Genomic DNA, 14,222 nt, shown 5'->3' with positions numbered 1-14,222 from the left:
TAATCTCAACTAAGTATTATGAATGCAAACTGATTTCTTTAATTCATGCAAATATTGTGTCTGTGTTGGTCATGAAGTTAATGTCTAATAAGAAGCATTTGAAGATTTTATATGAAACTATAGCTTGTGAGGTCAGGGCATCAACATCTATACTAGCCACGAAGGACGTCGTATATAGGTTAATCATTTATCGTAGTCGACAGGATGAAATCGGGAATTCGACCTCCAAGGGCTATTCATACACCGAACACTTCCCCAAAAGAGGATGTTATTTTCATCACCCAAGCGAAGAGAGCACAGTCTTCTAAAGATGTCTATCTTGTTATAGATATTCCTCCAAACCGATGAGACATAAGTGAGTTTAGAAGCAGTATCTGGAATGTTTGTAGCATGGGTATTCATTTTTGTACTCTATCGATCTTTCAGGAACTTCGAAACTCGAGTCAAGAAAAGAATGAAGTCTCAGGAATATGGGTACTCTATTGATGTTTTAGGAACATGGGTATTCATTTTTTGTACTATATTTGGTGTTTAGAGCTGAAGAATTGTTTAATAACATGCCAGAAAGGAATGAAGCTTCATGGACTGTTATTATTTCGGGTTTCCTCAGGAGCGAAAGATATAGTGACGCACTTCGGTATTTCAATGAAATGTTGTGTGATACTTCGGGTAAACAGAATGAAGCGGTTTTTGTTTGTGCATTATCTGCGTGTGCTCGTCTCGAGGCATTAGATCAAGGGAAATGGATTCATTTATATATATATATATATAAGAGTGGATTACTGCCAAGAAGTTCAAATCTTTCTGCTGCTCTAACTGATATGTATGCAAAATGTGGGAAGATAGAATGTGCTCAAAGTGTCTTTAATGGAACCTCACTGAGAGATTTCTTCACATTTACAAGCATGATTTCAGGCTTATCTGCGTTTGAATAGAGTATTTGTTCTTAATATTTTGATGAATGTGTTGTGAATATTTTGATGAATCTTTTATAGTTTTTTAATTTGATTATGTTGAGTATATATTTGATTACTTATTTGGTCTTATAAATTTAAGTTGCAGTAGTTTGCAAACTGATTTGAAGTGGTTTGCAAACTAATTTGCATTGGTTTGCAAACTGATTAGTGGTTTGCAATCTGATTTGCATTGGTTTGAAGATTGATTTGCATTGTGGTTTGTATTGGTTTGCAAATTGATTTGCAGTTGTTTACATGTCTTCGCAAATCAGTTTCAATTTTTCTTTTTCTTTTTTAAATATTCACAACATGTTTCGTTAAGTCTTTTTCAATAGATGAAGGAAAGATTAAAATCAAAAGATTGAATCTTTTTCGAAAGATTAGTTCTTCACATTTTTATTCGATTAAATGTTTTTAAAATTTCTACAAAAAAGAACGGGGGCTACGCCCCCGACCCCCCCGTAAAAGAACACGTAATAAAAATAGTTTGTAATTCGTCAAAATGTAACATACATGATGTACATAAATTGAGTTCGTTTGTATTGAAGGATGTGCAAGTATTAACATCTAAGTTGCAAAAGGGTTCTAAATTTATTTGGTGACTTTGCAATCTGGTAAACAGTGGTTTGCAATCTAGTTTGCATTCTGGTTTGCAGTGGTTTGCAAACTGATTTGTAGTGGTTTGCAAATTGATTTGCAGTAGTTTGCATTCTAGTTTGCAAACAAGTCAGTTTCAATTTTATTTTTTTCAAAATGTTCACAACATACTCACATGTTTTTTTAAATATTTTTCAATATTAATCAGTTAACAATGAAAGTTAATCGCATCTATCCAACATAAACAAAATAAACACAAAAATTTAAATTATCTAAACAATTCACCCAAAATGAGGTTAATAGAGATTTAACTAAATCAAAGACTTGCTTTTAAACTTAATCTACAACTCTTTCTATTAGATTATACCTTGAAATACTACGAGATTCTCCTTCCATTGAAAGTACATAAACCTTTTGAATCCCTAACCATTATGAAAAGGAATTACAACTTTCTCTCACTAAAATTCTTAAGAAAAAACTAACTCAAAACTCTAAACAACTAAAGAGAATCAATCACAAAATCCTAAAATAGATTGTTGATCACAAAACCACGAAATCCAATTCAACCATGTTGGATAAAAATCGCCCAAATCCCCCATTTTTTCTGGTTCTTCGTTTTTTTATAAAGAAGCAACTAGTTCCTGGTTTTGATTTCAAATTGGTTGTTTGGGTATTGTTTATTAGACAAAGGGAAAGTTTAACCTTGAAAATGTGGGTGTCTTCAAAATTGTCCTTGAAGAACATTTTAGAAAGTTATTTGGGTCCTAACTTTATAAAAACTTATGATGTCTTTTTAACAAAAAAAACAACAAAATTGGGCCTTCGGTCCAATTTCCTGAAGAGAAAAATTGTAGTAGTAAAACTTTTTTTTGGTTGAAGTAAAACTCTTCTTGACTTAACAAGAAAAAAACAAATTAATACATAGGCATGTTAAGATATATTATATCTTTCCTTTCCCCAATAAGAACTTCATTATCTTGTAATTAAGCAAGATGATAAATTATATGAAGAATACCTACTTGACCAATGTACCATATATAAAATAGAACTTTGTCTATTCATTTATTGGATACTAAGATTTATTAGTTAAACACTTAAACCTAACTTCGATCTGCTCACCAGATGGTTAACCAATGAGATATCACTTGCATCCTTTAGTTTATTAAAACATTTTTCCAATGCCATCCTTTCGAGGAACAGATTCGGCTATATCCAGTTTACGCCACTTCCCAATTGAACCCACCAACTGGTCTGCTTTGTCGTACAACCCAAGGAGCCCGCCCGTGTGTATGAAGAGAATCCTTCTCCCTTCCCACTTTGCTGGGTTCTCATTTATGTCTTTCAACATTCTATAAGCAGCTTTCCCACTAAATAAAGCAAACACCAATCGAAATAATAATTAAAAACCAAATGAAACATCAAAAGGAAAAATACCCATTTCTAATATTAGATTCCATCTACAATTTCGAAGTGAAAGAATTACGCGGCGTACCTGTAAACAGGGTCAAGGACAACTCCTGTTGCTGCAGCAACTTCTTTGACAAAATTAAGCTCATCAGAAGTACTCATGGCATACCCAAGACCTTTGGCCTGTTAAGGATAGACTTTGTCAATTAGATCTATTGCAAACAATAAACAAAATAGTTGCATTCTTAATCGTCAAACGATGACGATAACTTTTCTACAGGACATAAATAATCAATTTCCGCGGTGGAATTACCATATTCAAAATATATACAACCATAGTTGGGTGACTTTATGCATGAATTCGAAGCGACAAATAGAACATAGAAATAAAAGAACAATCAATGAATCGAAAAAACTGCTTACATCATGAATATTGACTACATCACGAGCATTTACATTTGCACCCACTCCATCAAGGAGGCCTTGAACATAGTCGTAAAAGTAATCAGGGGTATCACAAACAGAGAAGGAATGGACCTGCACTTTCAAGTACTCATCAACAAAGTTCATGATTTTACTCAACAGAATTGACAATGTACAAGAACAAAAATCACTTACCTTCGCCTTCAAACTACTAAGTGCCGTTGCTAATGACAAACCAGCAGTACTTCCCCCACTACAACAAAAAAAAAGGATTTGCTTTACATTAGCTTTTAGTATGATGGCATGATAGAATGAAACATCCGCAGCAAAATACAATAAGAAGCATCTTATTATGATAACAAAATGAAACGGCAGCTGAGTCAGTGATGCTCCATCTAGTTATCTTAATTCCCCTTTTCAGGATTCCTAAAAAAGTCAATAGATTTCAATTAAGTATACTTAAATTTCATAGTTCAATTTTATGGACTCGCATGTTAAAGTCTTCCCTTCAGTCACCGTAGGCCAACACGACTTCAATTATCTGATCCATCAATACTGAATCAGACATTGATCAAGGACATCAAATCCAAATTCAATGAAGATTTCTTTGCAGTTTTAGGTTTTAGAAAATCCTGAGGAATTTTTCAGAAAATCTGGCAAGATAGTGCAAATCCTTACCAGTGGTAAGAGGCAAAAGACAAGGCTAGCTAAAATAGTAGTTCACATATGATTTTACCAAGATGTTTTGACACTGAAAGTAAAAGAAAGGAGAATGACCTGCCACATGCTACAACAATGTCATCAAATCTCTCGTTTTCTTTCACAGTCTGAAGTTGCGCTTCAATCTCCCTAGCCGCTTCAATATAACCCCTGGGAAAATCAATGAGTAACGAGAGTCAGCTCGCTATAACTTTTTCTTCTTTTAGGTAAGTACATGATTCGGCAATATAACTTCTAGGGTAAGCATATAAGAACTAACATGCGCACTTGTGCAATATCATCAAATAGATCACACCAATTGTGGTCTAGTATCTTTAAAGTTTAAATAACTACAGAACTTAGAGGAGTTTTCGAAGAGAATGTTTGAGTGGCTATACAGGGAAGTATGCGACATTTGCTCGTGTGTTATTTTATCAAACCCAACAAGATTGATACTTAGATCTTTGAGAAATCAATGGTTTAAAAGTTTCTAATTTCGAAAAGGTAAATTCTATGTTGAATCAGTTATTTCTGAATGGGACAGAGGCGAAGGAAACTAAGGTGACCATCAAAACAAGTTGCAATTATAAAGGTGGTGGTTTCAACGTAAAAGATTGCAAATTTATAATCAGAAAAACAGCTTGATGACGAATAAGACGTCATTCAATAATCATTTCTCACCAGGTCCCCAGGGAATCTGATCCACCAACAGGAATCACATAAGGCTTCTTCCCTTCGCGTTCTAATCTCTCTTTAAGTAGATTAGTGAGAGCCTGTTATAAAAAAAGAAAAACGATGATATAAGAATGAAAAGAGCAACCTAGCAGATTCCTTCAAAACTAGAAGCACATTATTGACAGCAAAGTTCTTTTACTACTTAAGAGTGCAAAAGGAAGAACTTCTAGCCCAAAAAGATCTTGGAACTAGAACGTCAAGCGATATAAGATGATTTGACATGGAGGAAATGAAAACCCAGCAATACATTCCAAAGATTACATAGTAAATAAACTTGATTTACAAATGCTTCAAACTAATGTAGCGGTAAATTGAAGCTTGTACAGACTCATGGAAATTATTGAGAACAAACTTCTTAAAGAATAGGCAAATCTTGGCCAAACCCAAAAACTTAACTACTTTTAAGATAATATAAGCAAAACTAAGAGAGGAGATCAGGAGGGAAGGACTTACAACACTACCAATTTTTGCATATTCTTCTTTCGAGACAAGTTCGATATTTGCTCCCACTAAACGCTCAACAAGTAGGTTACCAGTCAACCCAGGATCCCTGTCCAATTCAGCCTAGAAAAATATTGAACTCATCAGCGATCCAATTAATCATACATGGTCAGTTTAGTTCAGTATTATGTTTTTATAGATGTAGTATTGGATGCAGCAGCCAGTAGATACTTTTGTTGGGTACCTTCACATTATTAATGTGAGATTTTGTATGTGAATCTTGATACTTGAGTAGTCTCATGTCAAACCCAAATCAAACAACTTTAGGCTAACGTCTTCTGTGTATGATGTAAGAAAACTGCGTACAGGTGTATATGTGTACTCGTGTCCTACGTAGTTGGACTTCTTAGTGTGTGTACTCTGAAGAAACGAGACTGTCGTGACAAGATAAACACATTGATTTTCTCTTATCAACATCTAGAGTTCCTTAATTACATGATCTCCATATACATTATATCTTATTCTATGTAATGGATCTTGTAATATCTGACCCTTTTCAAGGATGTTTAGGTACTCTAAATCCACAAATAAGGTCGTTCCTACTGTGTTCGGCACAAGATTCAACAACAACCCATACCTGCTTCTGATACATACACTCCTAAGCTATGACTTAAAGGATAGCTTGTGCTAAATAATAACCTTGAAAAGGAAAATAATTATTAACCTTGGAGGTACGAAGTATAAGATGACAATCGAGATTCAAGTACTTAGCAGCGACAGAAGTTGCTCGACAATGGTTGCTTTGTATGCCACCAATAGTTATAATGCAGTCTGCACCCTGTGCAATGGCTTCTGCCATTATAAACTCCAGTTTCCGAACTTTGTTACCACTCAATTGCATTCCTGTGATGTCGTCACGCTACATAATCCAAGATTTTTTCTGTTAACACTAATAAAAAGATATATAAACAAAAGAAACTAAAAAAAATCAAATTTTCTGCAACTTTCAAATCCTAACTTATCCTTGAGCTATAATGTATACACTATCAATCACCCCAAAATCTTTATTCGAAGAAAATTTTAATATTGCTTAAAACTTTGATCATCATGAGTCACGTATAAACCAAACCAAACCAATTTCAGTCATCAGTAACAAAAACCATAATACTGAAATTGCACTTCACTTACGATATTCAAGAAACATGGTGATGAAAATAGAACACAAAATGGGTAAGCTAGGTTTAATTTACCTTGATAAAAACTTCAACATTTTTAGGCAAATTGGGTAGATCCCATTTGTGTATAGGAGTAGGTACCTGAAAATCAAAACTCCCACAATCATCATATAAAAACCTAATCCATTAAAAACCCACTAATCAAACGGTTATAAGAAACTAATTAAAGAGAGATTACATGAGCTAGAGAGAGATTACATGAGCAAGAGAGATGACATGACAAGGAAGAGGATTGAGATGCTGAGCCCATGAAGGAGGATGATAGGGTTTCTTGCTGAGAAAGCCGAATGTCTGATTGGGTACTTCACCTTCCATTAGGGATCGAGTAATCGTTCTCTGATGGACAAGTTTAAGTGGTTTCCTAGTGGAGATAACTGAAAATGGACGAACAAGAAGTGATGATGATGATGATGAAAACCCTAGAAGCATTGACATTTGAGATTGTAACCCTAAACGAGAGATACTTATAGGCTGTGTCAGTTATCTTAGGAGGAGGGTAGGTAGGGGGATGATACTCCAGATTCCCCGCCAAAACTATAAATTAGGTATTTTATTTTATTTTTATTTTTTTTTTGTTGAAGATAAATTAGGTATTTTATTCAATCAATGAATGTTTTTACAGAAACATAGCCAGATGCAATATGGTGATGACTATTAACGGGTACACGCTGCCGGGCAGATTACAATGTTTTTTTGCAAAACTCTAGGATATTAATGTCAATTATTGATTTTGATAAATACCAAAATAGATTATGATATCCCTAAAATAACTACTACTTCAGATATCTTCTCTCTCTACTTTTAGGTTTTAGTGATCGAATAAAATCTGAATATGTTACATGTATTTGATTATATTATGTGAACACAAAATCAAATTACATCCTTACAATCAATATAGAAATTTTTATTTAAATAATGTCATATAAGTTTTTTTTTTTTTTTTGATGAAGCATATAAGTTGATATATACATTAAATATTCTTTCAAAAGATATATATATATATATATATATATATATATACATTAAATATAGTAATGAGGTTTTGTTTTTATGTTCATATTATTTTAAAATAATAATTTTAAAATAGTTTGAGTGGGACCAATAACGATTCACTGATAGACTGCAGTTCCAAAGCGAGCCTCAATTTCACAAAATAAAATGTCTTTTAAGAAAAACATTTGGAGTTTCACCATTGAAACTGCTCTAAAGTGCGTGAAAAAACAATCAGGGCTACCCATATTGCAATTTAGTGGTGTGATCTTTCATCAAAAAAAAAAAAAAAACAAGGCACTGGCCTGGATTGATGGCCTACTGAAAGAAGTAAAACAAATAGTTAGGCAAAGATGGTCTACACAAGAAGTACCATCTGAAACCTAACTCACCAAATTTGAATAGTTTTTCCAACATTGTTATATTGTAAGCCCACGATTTGGCTACTTGGGCTAATCGGACTCGCATATAAATGGTTATTGGGACCAATCTCATACCCCGGCTCTACTGTGAAGTCAAGCTTCTCTTCCAAGAAAAAAGATAAAGCAAATTATAAAAATTAACATTTGCGTGCGAACCTTCAGGTGAGAGACCGAGCAGACTAATTTTTTTTTTTGATGAAAGACCGAGCAGACTACTTGATAAGAAAAAAATAGGGTACAGAAGTAACCCAAAACTTACTACGATCAGGAGACAGAGAGAAATAATACAAACTCGTTAGTAGGCGAAAACGTGAAGTTAATCTTCCCTTAGCTAGACGGTTATGTTGGCTATACGAACATAGCAGATATTATTATTCGTAAACTCGTAAATCCGTAAAATACACGGGTGTTTCAACATCCATTACTACCGTTACATCCATTACCAACACACAATAAAAAGAAAAAGGAAGTATAGAAAATGAAGCTTATGCTGTTTCGTACTTCACTAGAAAAGCTTCATGTATCACAACAAAATTTCGTCCTCAGATGTCTTTTGGACTGTTGATCGACTGCATATTCATCGAAAGAAACGAAATATATTAGATTTAAGTTCCAATATACCGGCTTGGGAGGCACAAGTGATCAACTTCTTACCTTGTTTTCGATAACAACTCCATCGGGAATTTCCAATTTCTCACCCGAATTTGCAGTGATTGTCACATTACCCTTGAAGAAAAATAACATAAAAGGAGTTAAATTTTAATTCATTCAAGTATAAATAGAACCCGAGATCGAAGATCTCGATGATTAATGACACTGAGCGACTTTTTGAGTAAGAAAAGAAGCCGAAAATGAGCAAGTACCTTGAGAGTGATATTAGCACCAAACCATACGTCACCAGTCACTTTCAGGCTATCAAGTTCGATGATACTAGGGATAGACTTGAAGCGAGATAGGAAATTTGCCACCTGAAAATGATCAAAAAGAAAATTAGTTGCAGGAGAAATAACTCTAAAACTAGCTCTTCCCATCTAACCGTACATGAGGAGGAAATTTACCTTCTTAAACTCAGGGCCTAATTCGATGGAAGGATTTGCAGGGTTAGTTCTAGCTTTGTTTCTGATAACGTATCCGTCGGTCAAAGTGTAAAGATCCGACTGTAGAAAAAGATTAACGGGTCGAAGTATAGAAATTAGCATAATTACATGATTAACTTAAATCTATATGTAAATGTTAAAAGTCGGAAAGGTGTTTGAGGTGTACCTGGACAAGAAGCAAATCAGATGTTGCCTTCACTGGAAGGAAACGCGATCTTGGAACATTAATACCGATAGCCTTTTCGAAGAACTGATCAAGGAAATACGATATTAAAGATTATTCTGAAACGGAGCAGAAACGTTTAATACAGAAAAGCGTGTGGATTATGGTACCCGAATGGCAGCTCCTGCTGCTGTTTCCAACTGAAGTACCTTCACTCCATCCACTTCCTGCACAGAAATTGCCGTTCATGTTTGAGTACTAGTTAGTTCGTAAGAGAAAAAAACAGAAAATAAAATATAATATACCTTGGGGTTTGGAATAATCTCCATCTTAAGTGCATCGGCTTCCACCAACCTTTTTATGGCTTTTAAGTTCACCCACCTTAGGAAAAATGAGGTGTTAATATGCTATCAAGGTATAAGATTTTTAGTGTATATAGTACAGATATGCGGGTTTTGATTCACATACAAGTTGTTTGTGTTGAATATCTTGAACTTTTCAATTGACTTGAATTCATTGACCTGGAAGGAAAGAAAGAAAGCATCAGTATAGACACACAGAACAAGAGTGAGAAGGAAATACCTTCCCAGGATAAAGAACATATAAGAAGCCGAAAATGGAAAAACAAGATAAAAGTAAATAAAAACGTTTTGGGATTAGTTTGCTTACATGTTCATCTGCAACCTGAGCAATTTCCAGGAGCTGTACTTTCAATTAACAGGAGATAATTAGAATAAAAAACATGTTAAAAGTAAACAATCTACAGTATTTATGTATTATTATGAGTAAGATGATTGACTTGCCCATTAAATTGTTGCTATTTAAATACCAATATTTTAGGTTTTTGGGTCTTCAAAATCATTAACGAGAAGACCAAGGTCGATGCTTTGCTAAAATTTCATTCTCTTCGTAACAAAAAAATCTTGTGTGGTGTAAAGTACAGAAAACCCCACCAATCATCACCACACTAGCTCGGGTAATTAAGAAATTATGATTCTAGTGAGCTGTGAGACTGTTATCACTACATACCTGGACCTTTCCATCATATGAAATAAGGGTACCACCTTTGACATCTGCCAAAGTTTTTGGAGTCACCTGGGGATATAAGAATAAAAGGCGATCAGATTTCTACTATACTCAAAGAAAAGGTTTGTGTGACGATCAAGTTGAAAGTTTCAAGTACCTCCATACAATATTCGTTCTTGTTGTTAACCAAATGATTTAGGATTTCTATTGGATTCAGTCAAGGAACAAAGTTTACCAACAGGATGTTCCTCAAGGAGAGATTACTGCTACGGCTAAAACAATATGTAGGCCCAGAAACAGTTAAAGCATATAAGAAAAATTCATTCAGAGCAAAAGGATACTTAAGTCAACAATAGCTCCCAAGTTATCCGAGTTAGCAACAAAGACGTACTCTTTGCCCTGAAAAAAAGAAGAAAAGAATTGTAGTTAGACTAGAAAGAGTAAGAAATAAAACTCTGACAGCAAGAAAATACACGGATCAAATGCATACCTTTGCCAATAATGCGTCAAGCTTTCCACTGTTCATCAAGGATGAGAAGACATCACCGTGACCAGGTGGATACCTAATTACAACAGATATGAAACTTTTTAGTGTGATGCCTGCAGATGAGTAGTAGAATATGTTCCATTTTCTTTTAAATCTAATCACTAGCTTTTTCTTTAATAGGAGAATCATAATGGAGTTGATAAACCATAAGCTTAGGCAATGTGCAGCAACCTCACAAGTAATTTGTTTTTAGTGATGTACGTAGTAGAAAACCTTGTTTCAATATTCAATCAGAATGTTATTCGCAAACTCCCACACAAACTCCATTTTCCAGCAAGTTGTGACATCAGTATGTAAAACTCGGACAATAAACCCGTTTACTGGGCAGCAGGTGATACACAATAAAAACTAAAAAGAACATGCATCTCTGATCTATCCTTTCTAGCTTGCTCTTTACATAGACAAACCTTAGATCCCGTGAAGTTTCCAAGAAATAAAGAGTAGAAAAATCTTTTTCAATATACAAATAGTGTTATTCTAGGAATTTAAAGATCTCAAATCCCACCATCAACTTCATTTATCAGCAGTATTTGGTTTCAGTTTATGACATTCGGACAATAACATGCATATATGAGCAGCAGATGATAGACAATGTTGAGAACATACCATCCATCCTTTCCAGTCTGTCCTTTGCATGGCAGTGGCTGAAAGTCTTCAACAACCAATCGAGGATATTGGCTCTGTAGAAACCAGATCAATCATTCAGTTAATGGGTTATCCAGAGAACATAAATTGTTAACTAAGAAGCATAGATTGCTTATTCACAAACCTGATTAAATGTGTGAATTTCAATTTTTGAGTTCGAATATTTCTCCACAATCTACGAAAACAGTCAACTAATTAACTTCGTTGAGAAAATTAGATAAGATTAAGTTAAAAAAATAATAACAATTGATTACCTTCTGGGTATCGTCATGGGTGTTGAAGGAGTTCATCAGGAGTAAGGGAACATTGCATCCATACTTGGAATTGAGAGACTACAAAGTACAAACCAATTGGGAAAACATCAGTTCTATACGATCACACAAATCAAATTAGAAGACAGTAAAGAGATTGCATAAGCTTACCTCGATTTGAATGACAATTAAGTCAAGAAATGTCAACCCATTGCGGACTTCAATAACAGATCTGCAATAGAGAACAAGGATAAGAAATAGAAGAACACGCTTGTAAAAATTACCAATTAATGAATGAGACTTGAGAGTGATAAAGCAATCAGATGTCATAATAAGAGACCCAAACAATAGCACCAATATTAACATTCTCAGTGCTAGTTCAAATATAATTTACATCGGTGCACAAAAAGTTCACATGAACCATTAAGCACATATGGTCAAGTAAATGCTTATGGAGTTTGATTCTTTAAATTAAAATAATAATTCAACATCAAATAAATTAACAAGCTTATGACCCATACTAACTGCTTACCTTATGGTCTTCAAAATTGGTCAAAACTATGAAAAATGTCAATCCTTTATATCTAAGGTTGACTCATCCAAAAAGAAAAGAAACAAAATAAACATAAAACATATATAGACCACTTCATGACACCAGATAACTTCTTACTCACTAACAAATAACATCTTATACACTTCATGGATGAAATCCTCCCAAAGTGCAATCTTTCCAAGTAATAAACAAAACAATCAATTGATTCACCAACATAGATCAAATCAGATCAGATCATAGACTTATTGACAAATTGACTTATTCAATTCAATAATAAATAGATGCACGTGCAAAAATAGATCAAAAGAATTTATACTTTGGACCAGTACATCCCATGGTTGTTCCCAAACCTCCATTGAGCTTCAACACCACTAATTTATCCAAAAGCTTCTTGGTTTCCTCGAGATCTGCATTGATTCAGATAATTATAACATAATACTAAATCAACGAAGTAGAATTGATTCAACATAAACTGAAATTCTATCAGAATTTTTTACCATCAGTAGTAGGTGTTAAAGTTTCATATGGAACAACAACTTCGTCTGTTGGAGTCTTAATCTTACTCCACTCAACATGTTGAGCTTCTCCACTACAAATCCAAGAAAAAACATAAAATCAAAATCTCGATTCAAATCAAATAAACAGATTCAGAAACTGAAACATTTAGATCGAGAATTAAGCTTAATCTAACCTTAAGTAGCGTGAAACAAGATTAATGAATCCTGCTTTCTCATTCTCACTGAAAACACAAAATCAGCAAAATTATCAAAATTGAAACTCAGATCTGTAAATTCACACTTCAAATCTAACTACAAGAAAATGAATGAATAGAGAGATCTTCAAAGAAGTTGAATTCCGCGATTAAATTAGATCTAATTAGGTTTATTTGTTACCTGATCTGATTGAGTCCTGCTGTAGATTCTTTAAGCTTGGTTAGCTTTTCTGTTGCGGTTGCCATTTTTTCTTAGAAAGAGAGAAACGAAAGAGATGATGATGATGTTATTATCTAGAGAGAGAGAGAGAATAAGAGGAAGAAATGGCACAAGAAACGACGTCCTTTAAATGTGAAAATATCGAAACGTTTTTATAGCTAACGGATCTTGACGCCCTGACCGTCAAAAATAAAAATGACACACCATGGATGTCGATCCGGAAGACATGGCGCTATTGTTACGCAAAGGTAGGATTGACGTGGAATGTAATAAAAATTGAAAGTGTGTATTTGGAGGAGTGTCTACGGCCCGGGCCAGTCTACATATTTTTGGGTGTCAGTCCAGATCTAAAGGAGCTTCTGATTTTCATGCGCATTCAGAATCTGAATTTAATTTGATTTGCAAGTCCGTTAGTTTTCATTCTATTTTTCAATTATGAATAATTGATTTCAAATTAGAAATTCGGTACAATTTTGAGAATGAGTATGTATAATACATAAGAATGGAGTGGATCACCCCAAACTAGAGTGAAAAGTCCAACGGTAAGTTGGGCATGGGAGGAGCTGGGAGCCCTGAGGGAGAGGGTCCCTGCCCCTGGAGGAGCTCAGCTCGAGCCACCCTACTAGGCCACAGGGATTGCTGCCTATTTTCAAAATTGATGTTTTTATGGTGAATGAGTACCAAGCCGAGTAATGTCATTCCCACTTGAGGAGGACATTCGTTTTTACAATTGGCATATTCCATGTGAACGGATATACCCCAGTAATTGACATCTCTTGGATGCCTATAAAATGGTTGTCAATTTAATCCCTTCTTGCAATTGGCATATTCCATCTCAAATCATATACCCATTAATTGGCATGTCTTGAATACCTATAAAATGGTTGCCAATTTAATCCCCCATTATCCAGCTAATTTCTTTCTCTTTGTGTCTCTCTTGCATTTTTTATTTCATAATCAAGGGTGAATTCTAGGGAATTTTTCTACAAGTTTTTTGTTAAATTCGAATTCACAATCTATTGGCATTATCATTAATAGCACCATAACTCGTAAGTAAGCACAAAAGCCACTGGAAAGTCAAATTCTGTACAACTCACATCCAA

At 34.4% G+C, this 14,222-nt stretch overlaps 3 protein-coding genes across 3 annotated transcripts; 1 reads left to right on the top strand and 2 right to left on the bottom strand.

Annotated features, from left to right (window-relative positions):
- Window positions 1-557: 557 nt before the first annotated feature.
- LOC147564118 (pentatricopeptide repeat-containing protein At4g38010-like) lies at window positions 558-935 on the top strand. Its single transcript, XM_086665421.1, has one exon. The coding sequence runs from the start codon at window positions 558-560 to the stop codon at window positions 933-935; it is 378 nt and encodes a 125-aa protein (XP_086521547.1).
- Window positions 936-2,505: 1,570 nt separating this feature from the next.
- Window positions 2,506-7,340, bottom strand: LOC147564117 (bifunctional D-cysteine desulfhydrase/1-aminocyclopropane-1-carboxylate deaminase, mitochondrial-like). Its single transcript, XM_086643438.1, has 10 exons — window positions 6,692-7,340; window positions 6,509-6,574; window positions 5,983-6,177; window positions 5,271-5,381; window positions 4,764-4,855; window positions 4,161-4,253; window positions 3,579-3,636; window positions 3,384-3,497; window positions 3,046-3,143; window positions 2,506-2,920 (listed from the first exon to the last, which is right to left on the bottom strand). Exons 1-10 carry the CDS (start codon window positions 6,926-6,928, stop codon window positions 2,716-2,718), a joined length of 1,269 nt encoding a protein of 422 aa, XP_086499564.1. The 5' UTR covers window positions 6,929-7,340; the 3' UTR covers window positions 2,506-2,715.
- Window positions 7,341-8,249: 909 nt separating this feature from the next.
- Window positions 8,250-13,756, bottom strand: UGP1 (UDP-GLUCOSE PYROPHOSPHORYLASE 1). The gene is made up of 21 exons (XM_086643430.1): window positions 13,081-13,756; window positions 12,879-12,926; window positions 12,685-12,776; window positions 12,504-12,594; window positions 11,806-11,866; window positions 11,638-11,715; window positions 11,508-11,558; window positions 11,345-11,418; window positions 10,682-10,754; window positions 10,533-10,590; window positions 10,349-10,395; window positions 10,195-10,260; window positions 9,835-9,867; window positions 9,634-9,686; window positions 9,471-9,546; window positions 9,336-9,392; window positions 9,169-9,252; window positions 8,964-9,062; window positions 8,769-8,873; window positions 8,560-8,631; window positions 8,250-8,474 (listed from the first exon to the last, which is right to left on the bottom strand). The coding sequence occupies exons 1-21, from the start codon at window positions 13,143-13,145 to the stop codon at window positions 8,448-8,450; spliced, it is 1,410 nt and encodes a 469-aa protein (XP_086499556.1). The 5' UTR covers window positions 13,146-13,756; the 3' UTR covers window positions 8,250-8,447.
- Window positions 13,757-14,222: the final 466 nt, after the last annotated feature.

This window comes from Eschscholzia californica, unplaced genomic scaffold (assembly GCF_041429995.1).
Source record: "Eschscholzia californica isolate CP2 unplaced genomic scaffold, dmEscCali1.0.p SCAF_1, whole genome shotgun sequence".
NCBI classification, from domain to species: domain Eukaryota; kingdom Viridiplantae; phylum Streptophyta; class Magnoliopsida; order Ranunculales; family Papaveraceae; genus Eschscholzia; species Eschscholzia californica.
Note: the sequence above shows the minus strand (reverse complement) of the source record. Positions and strands in the feature narration are given on the sequence as shown.